This window comes from Netta rufina, assembly GCF_964035555.1.
Source record: "Netta rufina genome assembly, chromosome: 6".
NCBI classification, from domain to species: Eukaryota; Metazoa; Chordata; class Aves; order Anseriformes; family Anatidae; genus Netta; species Netta rufina.
In genome coordinates, this window is record NC_140129.1 from 9288386 (window position 1) to 9304560 (window position 16175).

Below are 16175 nucleotides of genomic sequence, written 5' to 3' on the forward strand. Positions count from 1 at the left end.
TTAAAATCAAGCATATTAGGCCAGATTTCACTGTTAGCAGTATTGGCATCTGCTACTGCATTTATATCTGAAGTTGAAATCTTGGCCCTTAGCCTGTGAGCAGCAGTTTATGACCATTCTGGATACAGTTCAGAGCTATGCTAAGTGGTTCCATTTGAAAGACATTTTTCAATTACAGAAAAACAATTTTGGGAAAAGGTTGTGTTCAAAAGTACTTGTTGGAATTCCATTTATGCATCCTGGCGTGGTTGCTTCGGTTACGTTGCTAAAGCTCTTGTGAAACTAAACTAGCTCCCTAACAAGTCTATTAGTGCTGCATAAGGAAAATCAGAGATGGATCTGAATCAAACCTTGGATGGATACGAGGGACTTGGAGAGAGTTTGTATAAGAAGATAGAGGCTGGTTTTTTCCTTTGTAATTGCTGCGAACAAAACCTCAATCCTGAGCATCTCAAGCTTTGCAGGTTTGAACTTTGATTTAAAACAAATGTAATTAAATTAACCTACATGATCTCAAAGGTGGCACGTCTGAAGGGTTGCTTACAGTGGGAAGAAAGAATAGACACCAAAAGTATCGTCTAATAGAAATCTCAAATTAATTTAATCATAATATGTCATATTTATAACAAAAGATCTCCCAATGTGGGGAACATAACCTAACTCCCAGTTTTCCTATACAGAAAATAAACTCCTGGAATTCTGCCCTAAGATCATTCTTCCTTATTTCCAGAGGAGAATGTTTGGAGGACTTCCATATAAATGAAGAAGAAAGACAGAGGTTGCAGGTTCCTTGGCTGCGCCTAGGTGATAACTGCCCTACCACACAGCCTGACTTTTCTTGGAGTGGGACCTGGGTCTGTGCTGTCCCAACCACACGGTACTGCAAGAGTAAGACTTGTGCTATGACACTAAAAAAACGAGCACTGTAGTAGCTCTGGTTCCCTATAGGACTATCACAGTACAATATTAATAGGAAACTTTGTAATTAAGAATAATATAGGAAGAATTTACAACAATGTTTAAAATTTGCATTGGACAGTGGAGTTTGTAAGTGATTCTCTGTGCAGTCATTTTTTTATCCTGTCAGAAGGGTGATGTAGGAATCCCTGAGCTTGCCGAAGCAGTAGTATGCTGCTTTGAAAGCCAAATGCACAGGGCTTCTTTAGAAATCATCAAAAGAGCACAAGTCACAACAAAAATAATTAAAAAACGCAAACCAATGGACTGGCAGAGATGGAGATGTTTTAGCTTGATGTAGAGCTCCCTGCATGGAAAGGCAGGTGGGAAGCTGGAAACCGTGGCGTGCAGCAGGGCTGCTTTGATACAGGTGATCCTAAAAGAGTGAGGAGCCTGGAAAAAAGAACTGGGCTGATGCAGAAGCTGAGGGGGACATGGGAGAACCAAGAAAGATGCACAGAGAGCAGCACCTGCAGGTAGAGGTAGAGCTTCAGTACAAGAAGAAGGAGGGTTGTCAATGGAGGAGGAAAGGAGCTGTTAGAGCACAGCGCACATTTTCTAAGAAAGGGGAACACTGAGGTACTCACCAGGAGCTTTTGGGGGTAAACTGGAAGGAAACAGGAAGGCTGCAGAAAATCATGTAGTTAGATATGAAAGATATACATGGGGATTTGTATTCAATTCTTCTAAGAGCATAAAAGCTAAAGTTACCTCCTATCACTGAGGGTTTGCCAGAATATAAAGAGAAGAAGTGGTGAGAAAAGTTAAGACAACAGTGGAAGACTGCAATCTTCCCTCTTTTGGAGACTGTGACAGCCTAAATATTAGCTGAAGCCATCCAGCAAATGAAACGTGGATGCCTCGACTTGTCAGGTCACTTTGGAAACCTAGATTTAAACGAAAATGATTAAAACTACCTGTCCTTATGCAGTCCTAGGAAGGGGATGGATTGGACTTACATAGGCTTATCTCCCTCATTTTGGTGTGTATCTGGCTCTGTGAGCACAGGAGAGAGCACCTGACATCTCTGAGCAGTCAGCAGTATTGCAGATGGCAAGCTCAAAGAACAACAAGCATATTTTTTATCTGAACCTGGTATGTGAGAGGCTACTTGGGTCTAACAGGATATTTTTGTTTTGGAAACTATTACATATCAGGGACTTCGGGGCCGCCCCGCTCCTTTGTGTGCGCGCCTCACCCCGCCCGGGCCCGCCACGTCCTCCATTTTGTGGCAGGAAGCGCGGGGCGCCATTTTCCTACGCCCCTGTCCAGAGAAGGGCGACGAAGCTGGTGAGGGGCCTGGAGAACAAGTCCTACGAGGAGCGGCTGAGGGAGCTGGGCTTGTTCAGCCTGGAGAAGAGGAGGCTCAGGGGCGACCTTATCGCTCTCTACAGGTACCTTAAAGGAGGCTGTAGTGAGGTGGGGGTTGGTCTGTTCTCCCACGTGCCTGGTGACAGGACGAGGGGGAATGGGCTTAAGTTGTGCCAGGGAAGTGTTAGGTTGGATGTTAGGAAGAACTTCTTTACCGAAAGGGTTGTTGGACACTGGAACAGGCTGCCCAGGGAAGTGGTGGAGTCACCATCCCTGGAAGTCTTTAAAAGACGTTTAGATGTAGAGCTTAGGGATATGGTTTAGTGGGGACTGTAAGCGTTAGGTCAGAGGTTGGACTCGATGATCTTGAGGTCTCTTCCAACCTAGAAATTCTGTGATTCTGTGATTCTGTGACTTAGGCTTGAAAGAGCATTCAGGTTGCAGGGCTGAGCCAAACTCATTCAGACCTATGCTGGCTTCTCAGGCAGTGGATGAATAACCCATAAAGAATTATTTTATCTTATTTTTTGTCTGTGAATAAAGGTAGTAATGTACCCATCAGTCCAGGACAACAAATGAAGAGCAATTCATATATTCCAGACTCCTAAAAGATGGAATGTGCCACAAAACAGTCAAAAGTGTTAACCCTGCTTAAAACCTTGGCAGGAAATGTCAGGAGCAGCATTCGAAGCACCATCAGTCTGCAGAACGTATCATCTACCCTACAGTGAGCTTTTCTGCTCTTTAACTATCACGTGGCTGTGGTGTTACAAGATGCTTTGCACATTCCTGATACTATAGAACCATATTAACTAAGGATCCCTTTTCAACACTCCCCAGCCACGTCCCATTACCTCGCCATAGATTTTTATTGGATGCTATCCAGTGGTTCAGGAGTAGTGTCATAAATGCCTCCATGACATAGGACATTTGTTACACTCGACAGCAGCATTCATTACTGTAAGCAATAGCAGCCAGGCTGCATTTCCTTACAGTATTTAGCCGTCACTTGACAAGAGGTGAGAGCAGTTTGGCAGCGGCGGGAGCAGAGCAGCCCAAGGAGGTGACACCGTGTGTTATCTCCGATGGTTCAGCTGATGCCTTCATCCACACGGAGCCCGGAGATCTGCTGTTGACTCACAGCAATAAACACTTTTGTTATTATTTATGATTTTTTTAATAATGTCTCGAGGCTCCGCTGGGCAAGCTGTAAGAGTCCCTGCCCCAGGCAGTGGAAGGAGATAAGCTGAACAAAGCGGTGTTATCGCTTGCCATCGCGGACAGGGAGCTGAGGCATGGGATGATGTGTGCCGACAGGGAGCAAGGCTGTCACTGGAACGGATCTCCAGGCTTGTCCTGCCCCTGCTCAGTAACAAGTCTCTGGCTTCACTAATGCTCTTGCAGGGCGTTCATGGATTTGTAGGTGTTAAAGTTATTAGGTTCCTGCAGCAAATGTTCCTGGGCAATTGAAGTGCTAAAGGCTTGGGTTTTTGTTCCTTTCTTCTCCGCGAATAGAAACCCTTGGGGCACCAGTACAGACACTTAGAAGCCAGGTAAACAACATCCAGCAGTGGTTTCTGCCAGCTTACCTAGCTCAGGGCACCTGAGAGTGTGCACTTTGCATAGCACATGCTCAGCTCTTGGAGATGAGGCTCTGGAAACCCGTTAATTGTAGGGCCTCTGGAGCCAGGCCATACCATGTAATTAACCGGAGTTAGCACCGCAGAGACTGCAACAGCTCAGGACAGTGCCCGGATCTGTGGGCTCAAAAATCTTCTTTGCCAGCTTTTTCATTTCTTTTGTACGCAAAGTATAAAGCTAAGACAGCACACATTCAAAAAGGGCGATCCCAGAGTAGTTGCCAACCTGGACCTCGATCATCCAGCTGCCCTGGGGAGAAGAGCGCAGCAGGAAGAGGAACACAGAGATGCTACCTGGGAAGCGAGTGTTGTAAGTACTTCAGGCCATTGGTTCTCCTGGACTCCTTCTCTCTTGTTTTTATCTCAGTATTGGATCAAAAACATTTTGCACTACAGAAAACTTACTGCCCACCAAGCTCGTCTGCTCTCTTAGCGTACCTATGGACAAAACAGCCCAGGTGTAAAGAGGTTTATTTTAAGCAGCCGGGTTTCACCTATGCCTGTCACTGAATAATTGTTACACCTACTGCAGCTCCCCTCTCAAAAAAAAAAAAAAAAAGTCACAAAAGAAAGTTTAAGAAACTATATAAGCTTTGTCGAATGTAAAAAATTCCTTTTACAAAGACACCTCCATGGGCAAGTGAGCTCGCTAACCCCTGCCATAGATTTATGCCGGCAGCATTTCTTAGCATGGGACTCCAAGGGCATGAAAGTCAGGATTTCATAGCAGTGTGAGGCTAATGATTAAAGTATGTGTGATGGTAGTCACAGTAACAGTGCTGAACAAGGAAGCACCCGCCTTTCTCTTCGGTGCTCTGACAGCCTGGTATTAAAGACCTGCAAGTGTCAGAAGATGGAGGAAATCAGCGAGCCTCTTTGACAGATGTTACGGCACAGTGTTTGTGCTGTCAAGGCAGAGAATATGACAGACCTGAGAAATGACAGTAACAGGAATGTTTAGGAAAGGGAACAAGCCTAATAGAGATGCTGCTGTTGACAATAACATGCTTATGTTAAAAGTCAGCTCTTTGTTTGAGCTTTTACTTGGCAAAGAGATTATTGAGCCCGTTTTGCTACTTGTGCTTTTTGTTTTGTTTTCATACCCCTCCTGTGTGTCTGTCTGTTTTTACTATCATGGTAAAATACTATTTAGTTGTAATGTGGAAGAAAGATACTAGTCACTCTGTAAAGCTCTGTTTCACTTGAATTACTGTGATAGTGTAGGCAACGGCTGAAGGCTCCGTTGTACCAGACACTGAGTGAAAGCCAGAAAAGATAGGATTAAAAATCACCATTTTTTTAATTCTGAAAAGTTCAGAAACAGATAAAATAAACCCACTTATGAGCTGGGAGAGCTGAAGTTTGAGAAGATTAAGGATGGCGTTGGAGCCACCTATCTGGCTACTTACACGTAAAAATGAAGTAACTTGTTCAGTCTCGTCATGGAGCTAGCTATGGAGTGAGGACCTACAGAGAACATTTTTTTCTACTCATCTCTTTCCAGTCGCTGTAGAAAATACCCAGACAGTTACAAAAGACTGGGCATGGAAGAGCCAGCAGGGAAACCCCAGGTGAAGCTGGAGGCTGGGACGCAGCAGGAGCCAGGCTCGGCTCTCCTGGCAGTGCATTAACAGCACTTTCCCTGTAAGGAAGGAGCTCGCTTGACAGAAACCAGAATCCATGTACATTACATCATCCTCAAAGCTTGAAATAATTATGGTAACAACAAACTAGCTTTAAGGACAGAATGGAAGTGTCATCTTATTTGCTAGGACAGCCTGATGAGTGCTAGAAGCATTAGGAATCAGCAGTGTTTACCCAGAGCTTCTGCCCTGATCCAGGCTCATCAGGACACCAAACTTCTGTTTAAGGAGCACGTTCAGAGATAAAACATTTAGGCAGAACATGGTGAGGTGAAGCAAGATAAATAATATTGTTCCTCAAAAGTGCTTTTTCTCTGAAGTAGCAGCTTTCAGGACTCATGCTTGAAGGAGTACTAGGAGTAATGCCTGCTCTAAGAGTAAGCTAAGTTTGGCTTCCAGGCCTGCAGAGCAATGGGCAAAACTTTTGTCTCATTCCACCTTCCTGGTGGACTTTATTTTCAGCAGAGATTATTGGTTGCAGTGTAAGAGCTGGCTCTTGGGGTTGAAACTGTTGTGTAAAAAAAGGATGTGTTAATTACTGTTCGTTTCAGTAAGCCTGGACATACAGTGGAGACGAGTTCTTATCTCAGAGTTATTAGGTTTACAAAACACCGATGATGCACAGGATCTGCTTTGTCACTGAATGCTTCTTATATTATGGATTGTTGCCACCGCATGGTAGTTGCATGCATTTATTTATTAAGGATGGGGTTTAAGTTGTCATTGCCTACATAAACCTGACTTTCAGTGGTATTTAAGTGCCTTGGGATGCCTACAAGTGCCTAGTTCCATTCAGAAGCTCTGGTATACACAAGTCTGCCATCAGTGCAAATTAGGAAAATTTCTTTTTCAAATTCCAAGCGGGATTTAATCCCCCTGTGGCTCAGGTGTCTGAAAAGAGAAATGGAGAGTTGCTCCTAGTCGGTGCACAGTCACCTGCCATCGCTGTCTAAAAGCAGCAGGTGATTTCCTTTGAAAAGGAGGATTTTCTCACTGAAAACTGCTCTTCTGGAGCCCAGGTGAATTAACTACTTGGTTTCTGCTATGGGATGGTAAGGGCAGATGAGATGAATCCCACCCTGTGTCAAAAAACTATTATGTGTCTGGCCATTCCCTTCGTGTTAATGGAAGGGATGCTGCATATGCTGTCCAAGGGAAAAATGAGTCACCGTTCACATCCTGGTCTCCTCTTTCATAACACAAGCATATCTATCTTATCATTTGAGATTGAAAGGAGGATCAAAGAGGCTTTAACTGAACAGCTGCAGGCATCTGAAAATAGAGAGTGGGGAAAGGAGGAAGAATAGAATATTAATAAAAGGTTATCTTCTATTCTCTGAATGCCTTTAAAGTGGTGTTTCCATTAGTCGGAGCTATGTTCCTGCATGCGTGGAATTCTTCTTGTCCTTATACACTGCTCAACTTAACTGAATTCTTAAAAATGAGACATATATTGATGCCCAAAATACATACAGCTGCAGTCAAGTAGGAAGTTCAGAGGAAAGCATGTTTTTACGCCCAAATCTATATTCAGGGACCTCACTTGTAGCAGAAACTAGAATAAATTTCAATTTGTGGTAACAGCAGTCTCACTGTGACTTAATTTTTCCAAGTTAGCCCATCAGTAAATTTTATATTTTAAATGAAAATTTTTATTTAACGTAAGTGCGATATTTTTTTCTTCTCACACTCTCAGAACACCAAGAAACCAGCTAATGTATTGTGGAGATAATATTACGTGCAATACAGTTGGGGATAGGCTGCTGCCAATATTCAAGTTTAACAGAAGGGAAGAAGTTGCTCTTCAGAATCAGATATTAATGGGAACTTTACCTGTGTTCTGGAGCACTCACAATCATACGAAAAGTCCTTCAGAGAGTTCTTTGTAAGCAGAGTTTCAGCTTCACAACTTCTGCAGGCATCTTTATGGAGATTTATTCCTTCCTGAAGATCATCAGACTATACTGATCTGTACTCTTTTCCTCCATTGCCTTCTCTTCACGCAGCCTTTTAAAATTTGAGCTTTTTGTCATGTTCTTGCCCTGGGCAGCACAAGCACAAGCAGAGGAACAGCACTGCTGATGCCACAGCTCTGAGGTTTCTCCACCAACAATCCTGCAGAGGTTACTACTCTGCTGTGACGTTTCTTTTTTTTTTTTCCCCTCAAGGTAGATTCAGTTGGAGACATGTGCCCACATACAGATATTATAGGTAACACTGGAAGCTACACAAATGTGTTCCTATTGTATGCACAAAAATATTCTTCTTTGGGAGAAATTTTCAAGCAAAAACTCCAGTTCTGGGCAAAAGGTGGAGATTCTCTTTACCTTTATTCTTAAAATATTACTTTTGATTATCTTCTGAATGTATTCAAGCATGCCTCACTTCCATATCCAAAAAGATTTTTACATCTTGAAGACTCTGCTCCTAAAGTTTCTGCTTTAAGACTTTCTATTTTGTTTCAAGCCATTTTCCAAATCCCAAATGCCACCAAAAGGCCAAATAAAATCTAATATAAACAAGCTCAAGTCCAGCTGAAAGGTAGCTTTGCAGTAATGGTCTTGGTCTAGAAATCCTTATAAAAAAAAGCTTTAAATTCTTTTATAGAAAGGATTTTCTTCTATCAGATAAATGCTTTCTTTTCTATAAGTAGCTTTCTGGTGATTTTTTGATTGAAAAAGGATTTGTTGAGTTCTGAGATCTGTTTAAGATCTGGAAATAATGCCCCTTCATCTAGGTCACATTTTCCTCACAGTAGGAAGTTGAGAGAAGTCCTCTTTGTCCAGTGGCCAAACATCACTCCAGACCCTTATCTTCCAGGGGAAATGCACGGGGCCATATCCTGCCACACACTTACATTTCATCCAGGACAAATCTCTACACACGGGTTCTTAAAGATAATAACTGTACTTGTGTTAACGCACTGCATGGATAATTTGAGGTTTTCTGTGTTCCAGGGGATTCACCTTCCACCTGAGCAGTCTGCCTGAGAAACTTCTCTGCACTTACTTTTCTCTTACTACCTTCTTTAAATATTGGGTCTAGGAAACTTGCATGATATGCCCCCACGCAGTTGATAAAGCCGCCTTTCTCTTTGAAGGTCTAACCCTTAGTGTACTGCTAAAAGCCAAACAAAAGCAAATCTCTTCATTACAAGACCTCGTGCTGTAGCTCCCTACTGACATAATGAATCTGTTTGTGATGCCCTGATCCTACCATCATTTAGGCACATGATTAAACTGATTTTGAGTGGCTTCACTTGCATAAGGTGAGTCACGAGTGTAAGTGCATTCTGAGATGAGCTAATTTTCCCTAATATAGTTTGCCAAATTTCTGTCTGTTTAAATACTTCTGAGGAAGGAAAAAAGTCATTACATTAGAGAATGACAAAAGGATTTTATTTTGGTAACAATATTTTAAAAGCCTATATCAGCAGATTGTTGGACTTTGCTCTTTCTCAGCCTGTCTTTCGGTCTCCGTTATTGAGAATATTTAGTAAACTGCTGCGAGTGAATTACAGCCTGCTCAAGATTATTTTTCTATGTCCTCTTGCAGGAAAGATCTAAATAAACACAATGGGAAGGCAATGGGAGGAGGGGGTTGCCGTTATTTTCAAGAGGAGAATATTTAGGAGGATTTATTCACGTTTAAGAGTGGAGGACTTATAACAATGTCAAAAAAGTGCATTCCTAAGCAGAACGTAGTGTATACTTGGAAGATGAGAAATAATTGCTGTATTTGTTGAAAGCTGTTTATAGAACAAAAAAAATGTAAAACATCTATCGTATGGTGAAATCGGTTGCTTGGTAAATAACATTCTGCATGGTGTGACAGTAATGAAGAATTTTATCTACAGCCACTGCAATCATAGTTTGCAGCATCTGTTAAGCATTTTATTTACTCTTATTTAGGCAAGCACGCTAACATTTGCATGAAGAATCTTGCATTGTAGTGTTTGGAAACCTTCCCATCTGCCTTTCTCCTCCCCGCTTCCTCAAAATTAACGTTTTGTTTGATTTCTTACCAAGTAAAACTGTGGGCCAGACCACGAGCTGCTGTAAAGCAGCTTCGTGATTTCCTCCCATTTCCCAGGGGAGGATCCGAGCCCATCCAGTTGGAGTTTCTCTGCAGGATAAGTGATGCCAACTCGGCATCTGGAGGTCAGAAAGCCGCTGTCATGCCGTGCAGCACCCAGGCTGAGAAGCAAGTCACGTTGGCTGTGGATGCACCGAACCAGCTCTACGTACCTGGGTGTAGGGGGCAGAAGCTCCAGGGGGCAGCCTGAGCACCTCTGCGTGGTGCAGTGCTTAGACATGACTCTGGACCCAAGTCCTCTCCTGCTGCCATAATGCCCATAAATCATTTAACTATGGCCAGGCAGTGGTATCATGGCTAATTAAGCTCATAATTACCTGTAGCCTTTTCCTCCCTGATCTATTTGTCGCCTTTGTTGTTGTGGTGGTTCTTGTTTTTTCTAATTATTCTTTGACTGCAGACTGCTCCAGGCAGGGGCTGGGGTATGTTGCCTTTTCCACGTAGCACAGAGGTGCCCTGTTCCCAGGAGAACCTCTGGCTTGGGTGATCGTCGTGTCGGTGCACGTGGCTGCAGCTCCAGTAAAAACCAAAGGTCTTCAGGCAGAGGGAATATAATCCAAGAGGGCTGTGTGTCTGATTTATAGTATCATCCCAAGCAGAGATGCCTTTAAAAAACAGGAACAGGAGAGAAAATCTGTTTGGCACAATATGTTACATAAGAAATTAGTAGCCCTTGATGAGCATGGTTTCAGCAAAACTCTTTTCCGTATTGACTAACAATCATGTGCAAAAAATAAGCTGAATTACATTTTGCCTACTCTTGAATGGAGTTGAAAAGTTCTGAGTAATGACACTGGTTGAACCATTAATGGAAGTCCTTAAAATATAAGTATTTTCCACTTTGGGGCATCTTTCTTTAAAAAAAAAAAAAACAAAAAAACAAAAAACAACAAAACAAAACAAAAAAAACCCACAAAACCAAAACAGATGCTGCTCTATGTGCATAGGAGAAATCAATGGATGGGATCAATATTCCCTCCACAGGTAATAAATGCTGAGAAGCATTTCTGTCTATCTAAATTGATCCCAGAGAATTCTTTAAATTGGTTCTGATGTGTATAAAAATCATTTCCCTATTGATGAAAGCTTTTCTTCCTTTCTTTCTTTGATACGTTATTTCATCTCTGCCATCACTAATGGTCTCAGGCTTCCCTATGCAGTTACGATAAGCAGAATTTCTTAAATCCATGCAAGGTCATAATTTTAATGAAAAAAGAAATTACAGGACTTGTGTCTTTGAAGATGAATGCTTTGCTTATGATTAGGCGGTGTGAGTATTTTTAAATTGGCAGAGTTACTACATCTGAATTACTTACAATGAAGCCTAAAATAATGGCCCTGCCTTTATTAGAAGCAGTTGCCCAAATCCAGCATCCCTTACTCCAGGTGTAAAAGCTGCTGCTGCAGACAGGTGAATTTTCTTTCTTTTCACTTTCCTCATTCTGTTTTGTAGCTGACCAAGAGCTAATGTTATCTGATGAGTCTATGGGAAAAAAAAATATTCTGAGACAGAGAACAGTGCTAGTTATCAGAGTGAGTGTCTGAGCCTAACATGCTACAGTAAGGTGTAGTGTTGGTGACTTTTGTTGCAGTTCTATTTTATTAACCACTAAGCTGCTAAAACCCTCCAGGAACATGAAGAACCTGTCTGCCAAAACAGGAATTTCCAGAGAATTTGGACATCGGATGTTAGGTGGTTTCTCAGTTGGTTTGCCTGAAGAAACGCTTAATGCTTCAAGGTACCTGTTGCTTGCCAATGGGCTTGCCAATGAGAGCTTTGGTTGCCTTCTGGACAGACGTGGAAGTGTGCATGTGGTGAACCACAGCAGGTGTCATGCGTACTGGGAGCCAGCCAGCAGGTTTTATCTGCTAGCTGCCCTCCAAAGACAGCTCAGCATCCAGCTGTTGGAGAAACGAGCTGCATGACAGCCCCCATGGTTTGCTTGTTTTCAGACGAAATCTTAAGGCTTCGGCCAACAGCATCTGTTGGCCGCCAGAGCCTAACAGCTCTAACCTGGTCTGCTTGCTCTGCTTTGCCAGTCCAAAGATGGCCTTGCTTCCAGCTGTTTGAACACACAAACCAGGGGAACACTGCTTAACCTTGTCTTGGCAAGGTTTCACTCAAAATTCATTTTACAAAGAAGACGGTAATCACGGCTGTGATTTCCATTAGGATCTTATGGAATATAAATTGTCAAGCTGTCGTTGGACAAGCAGAGGTCTTCCTACCTCCACCCTAGGTAATTTGGTTCTATCAACCCAGCAAATGAATCTTGTCTGGTTTTGTGGTCTGAAGAAACGCAGTCGCAAATTAAATTCAGGTGCTTCAACGCACCAGCCCTATTTTACGTTTAGCCCCCACTTCAAATTAGGAGATGGATTTCTTATTGTGTTTACATGTGAGGCTTTGGTATTGACATGGCACCAGAGGTATGCAAAGTTCCTCACAGAGGAGAAAAAGTGTGCTGCTTGTTACATGTAACATAACTGAGCCTCAGGCAGTGCAGTAACTTTGATTTAAACTCACGTTAGGTCAATGTGGAGACTCCAGCAAAATTACTTTTGTTGGTGGTGGTTTGTTTTGTTTTGTTTTTTCAGATTCTTGCTTTTTGTACTTAAAGGCTACGGCCTTTCTTTGTTCCATAATTTGATGTACATTTGGAAAAATTGGCTGGGCCAGATGTCCATACAAGATAAATTCATCGTAATTACCCTGTTCCCACAGCAGGGTACGTGTGATCGCAGTAACCACATCATTTGAGGTACTAATTGATTTTAGGTTCAGTTCTGGTCTCAAAACAGCATCGGGATACGTCTTTAATATCAGAAATACTTTTCTAAAAGGGCACGGGTGATTTTTACTGTTGTTATAAGGTACGAGTATATTTCCGGCCCAACCAGCAGAACTGCATTAGCAATTAATCAATGCCTCCAACAAAGGCCATTGCCAGGCTGGAAGCAGCAGCGTGGTGAGGCGGCTCGTGGGAGACTGGGAACAGAGGCTGTTCTCTGTAGGATGCTGGGGCTGGAAACCTGCAGCCGTACCTCACTGAAATGCTAAGAAAATAAAGAGGAGCTGAAAGGCATGGGTCACTCAGAGGGAGTTCAGTCATGTCTCAGAAGAAATGGGACTGTTACAAGGCATACATTTTAGCATATGATTTTTTTTTTTTTTTAAGGGTAAGTCATCCCTCTTAGTGATTGCTTGCACAGTTGTTCATCCCCCTCATTGCTTTTGCTGCCATTCTCTCTACCTTTCCTAACTCACTGCATCCTTTCTGAAGCAAATGACCAGATGGTCAGAGCTTATGTTATTCTAAGGATGTAATAGGGGTACATCAGAAAAATTAGTGCCTACGTTCTAGCAATGGGCAACAGCAAATTAGCTGTAATTAGTACAGAGGCTGCTACTGTAGTGTCTCTTTGGCGTGGAGATGTGCTTTGTCATCACTCCTGTCTGCCAGTTTGAGGAAGAAGTAAGAGCTCAGGATGGGCACGGGGCCAGCCAGAGCCAAGCTTCGTTTTTGCTCCCTGGGTTGCCCATCTGAGGCAGCTTCTTGTGAGTTTGAGGTCTTGAGACATTGAAACCTTGTGACTTTGAGGTCTGGAGACACTGAAAACTTGTGAGTTTGAGGTCTTTCAAACCTTGAGTTTGAGATCTAAAGGCTGTGAGATCTCGAGGTCTCATTCTTCAGAGCTTTGCATCTACTAACCAGAAACTGCTCATTTCAGTATAATTCGGCATAATTGCTGAGTTCAGTGAATTTGCCCAGACCTGCCCCACCTGACAATTCGTCCTAAGGTGTATGAAGAAAAAAATAGCTCCAGGCTTTTGCCTGCCTCTGAGTGTTATATCAAAGTGCCTTTGTTGGCGCGTGAGTGTCCTTCATAAAAACAGGGCTTTGCATGACAATTATGTAATAGGTTTTGTTTGGCTTCCTAATTGGAGAACATTTTGAAAGAGCAATAAAACACAATTTGTTCCCTCTTTCCAAAAAAGAAACATCTCCTTTTGGAAGGAAGGAGGGAGTAAATTTACATTATAATGAGCAAATTGTTACGAGCGCGTAGATCAGCGTTGACATAAAGGGTGACAGAAATGAGATGTTCTCATTTTGCGCCGTCCCCTCCCCTCTCTCTTCCCCTCTCGCATGCATTGCCTTGTGCATCCTTCTGCTACAGAGAGCAGGGAAGTCGCTGTGCTCGTAGTCGGCAGCCGTAGCACGTCGCGGCGTGGCTGGCACTAACTGTGCGTGAAATGACTCAATCCTCACCAGGGCTGCCCCGAAAACCTCAACCCTTTCCCCGGCGCGGGGAGACACGAGCGGTTTGCTGGTGCACCTTGTGCAGCTACTGTCCCTCTCTGTTTTTAACGAGCGCGTTCGTTATGGGTCTGAAGAAGCTGAAAGTGACATTAACCCCCTGCCCAGCTGTTGCAGTGTCAGGGCTCCAGGCGAAATGGCATTTATTTGGCTCCTGGAGAAGTCATCCCAGCGACTGCCTGGAGAGTCTGGCTGCAAGTGAAATCCATATGCAATGCTTCTGTCAGCAAAGACTTGCTGGAAGAGAGTTTATAATAAATATTCACATCTGCTGCTTTGGACACTCTAATCCATCCTACAGATCTTTGCTGTGTCAGGCTTTGTTCTAGACGAAGAAGCCGGGTAGTTATAAAGGTTTGCAAATAGGGCATATTTATCATGGTTAGCTCTACTTTCTAGTTGCATTTCTCACACGGATATCCATGGCCACGCTAAGCGTAACGCGTGATTAAGTATCCTCAGCGCATTTGTAAGCTGGGTTAGACTCTGCCTTTGCTTTCATAAATGGAGAAACAGCATTTGTTTACTTCACGGGTGGAGCCAGTGGGTCTTGAAGATCGTTGTTAAGAGTTAGTTTGGATGGAAGGACAGACAATATATTCCCGGGATAAATCATGTAGTCATGCCCAAGCCCCTATGGCTTGCACATGGTGAAAACTGTGAGGACTTCTGATGGGTAATGGGTTCCCATTGGCCTCTTGGCAAATAACTAAAAAACTTGGTTGACTAAAAATGGCCCAAATCTCTCCCATTTTTCATAATCTTCCCCAAAATGACGGCCTTAGTGTCCGATTGACTTTGTCAGTGTCAATATTAATTATTCGTCTGCTGGTGATGTCTTTGCTTTTGGAGAGAAAATACTGATACATAAAAAGAGCTGTAATCATTTGGAGGGTATATTGAACTTGCTCGTAATAGAAAAAGGTGTTTGCCCAAGATCATGACTGGAATGCAAGGCTCTCTTTGTTGGGAGGACCACATCTGCTCTGAAATGAATGTATTGATCTTTTCTCTTTTTTTCTTTTTTTCTGTACGTGAAACTCATGACTATTATAGTTAATTTCTGAAAGGAGAGAGTGCGTATCTGGTGGCTGGATAAATAAAAGTGCTTCAAACGTATCGCTTACCAGCTGTTACCTGTGCTGTTATTTAAGCAGAAAGACAATCAACTTATAAACACTTTCTGCCTCATTGAGGGCGATGAAAACCAAGTCCATTTGGTTCGTAAATAAGCACATGGAAGCTGAGAACTCTTTAAAACCTTTTCCAATTTTTTATTTTTCTACCATTGGACCTAGTTCTATCCAAATTTAATTTGGGTTGGCTTTTCCATAAGGCTCTCAGGGAGCAAGGCACTCGGTTCAGCTAGATGCCTGACCTCCCCGGAACCTGGCTGGAAACCTGCCCTTTCCTTCATTGCAGTGCTGTACAAGAAAAGCAACGTAACAGCGTGGTCTGATTCTGACACCTCCAGCTATCAGCAGAGCATCTGGTGCTCAGCCTGCATGTCGGAATCTGTCCCTAAATAATTGCATCCAAATGCAGGTAGAATAGCTGTGCGCCTAATGAGCAGCGTGCCCGGGTCTCCAGATTCACTTAATCACTCTGAAACCCAATCTCATTACCATTGATCTATCCAACTTTCCCATCATTTATCTCCGAAAACAGGAGCACGCAAAACGTGGCTTGTCTTTAAGGCGGCGAGCCCCAAACTTCCAGCCCTGCTCTCTCCCTGCTGCCTTCGCAAACCTGGGTAACTTTGCTCTGAATTTCAGGTCGCACCGTGGCCGTGGCGAGCGGCGATGGATCCGTGAAGGTGCTGTACCTGGAGCTGGGGCAGCTCTCCAGCCTGCGGGGCCACGGCGAGGAGGAAGTGCACAGCGTTGCCTTCGATCACAAGGCAAGGAGGCTGCTTTCAGGGGGTGCCGACGGTACGCTTTGCCTCTGGACCTGAGGACCAGCGCGCTGCTTTCACGTAACCTTAACCTCAAGGATTTACAGGGGGAAAAATGATTTGACAGCATGGCAGAGAGGGCTTAGTGAAGTGTTTCCGTAGTTAATGTTTTCAGGGAGCGTAATTGCCCGAGAGGAGTATTATTCTGCATTTTATCCGAATAAAATCCCTGGTTTGTCCCTCTTTACTCTGCCTTGTTTTTCCGAACATCCAGCAGCTCCCGTTTGGTTGCTCCTGCAGAAATAGCTTTACA

The 16175-nt window shown here is 43.3% G+C and overlaps 1 protein-coding gene across 1 annotated transcript in view; it reads left to right on the forward strand.

Annotated features, from left to right (window-relative positions):
- SPAG16 (sperm associated antigen 16) overlaps positions 1-15922 on the forward strand; it is a gene marked incomplete at both ends in the record, with an annotated part of 378554 nt that extends 362632 nt beyond the window's left edge. Inside the window, one exon of the mRNA XM_084289402.1 lies at positions 15744-15922. Within this exon, the coding sequence (XP_084145528.1) occupies positions 15744-15922 (179 nt within the window). The remainder of the gene's footprint in view (positions 1-15743) is intronic.
- Positions 15923-16175: the final 253 nt, after the last annotated feature.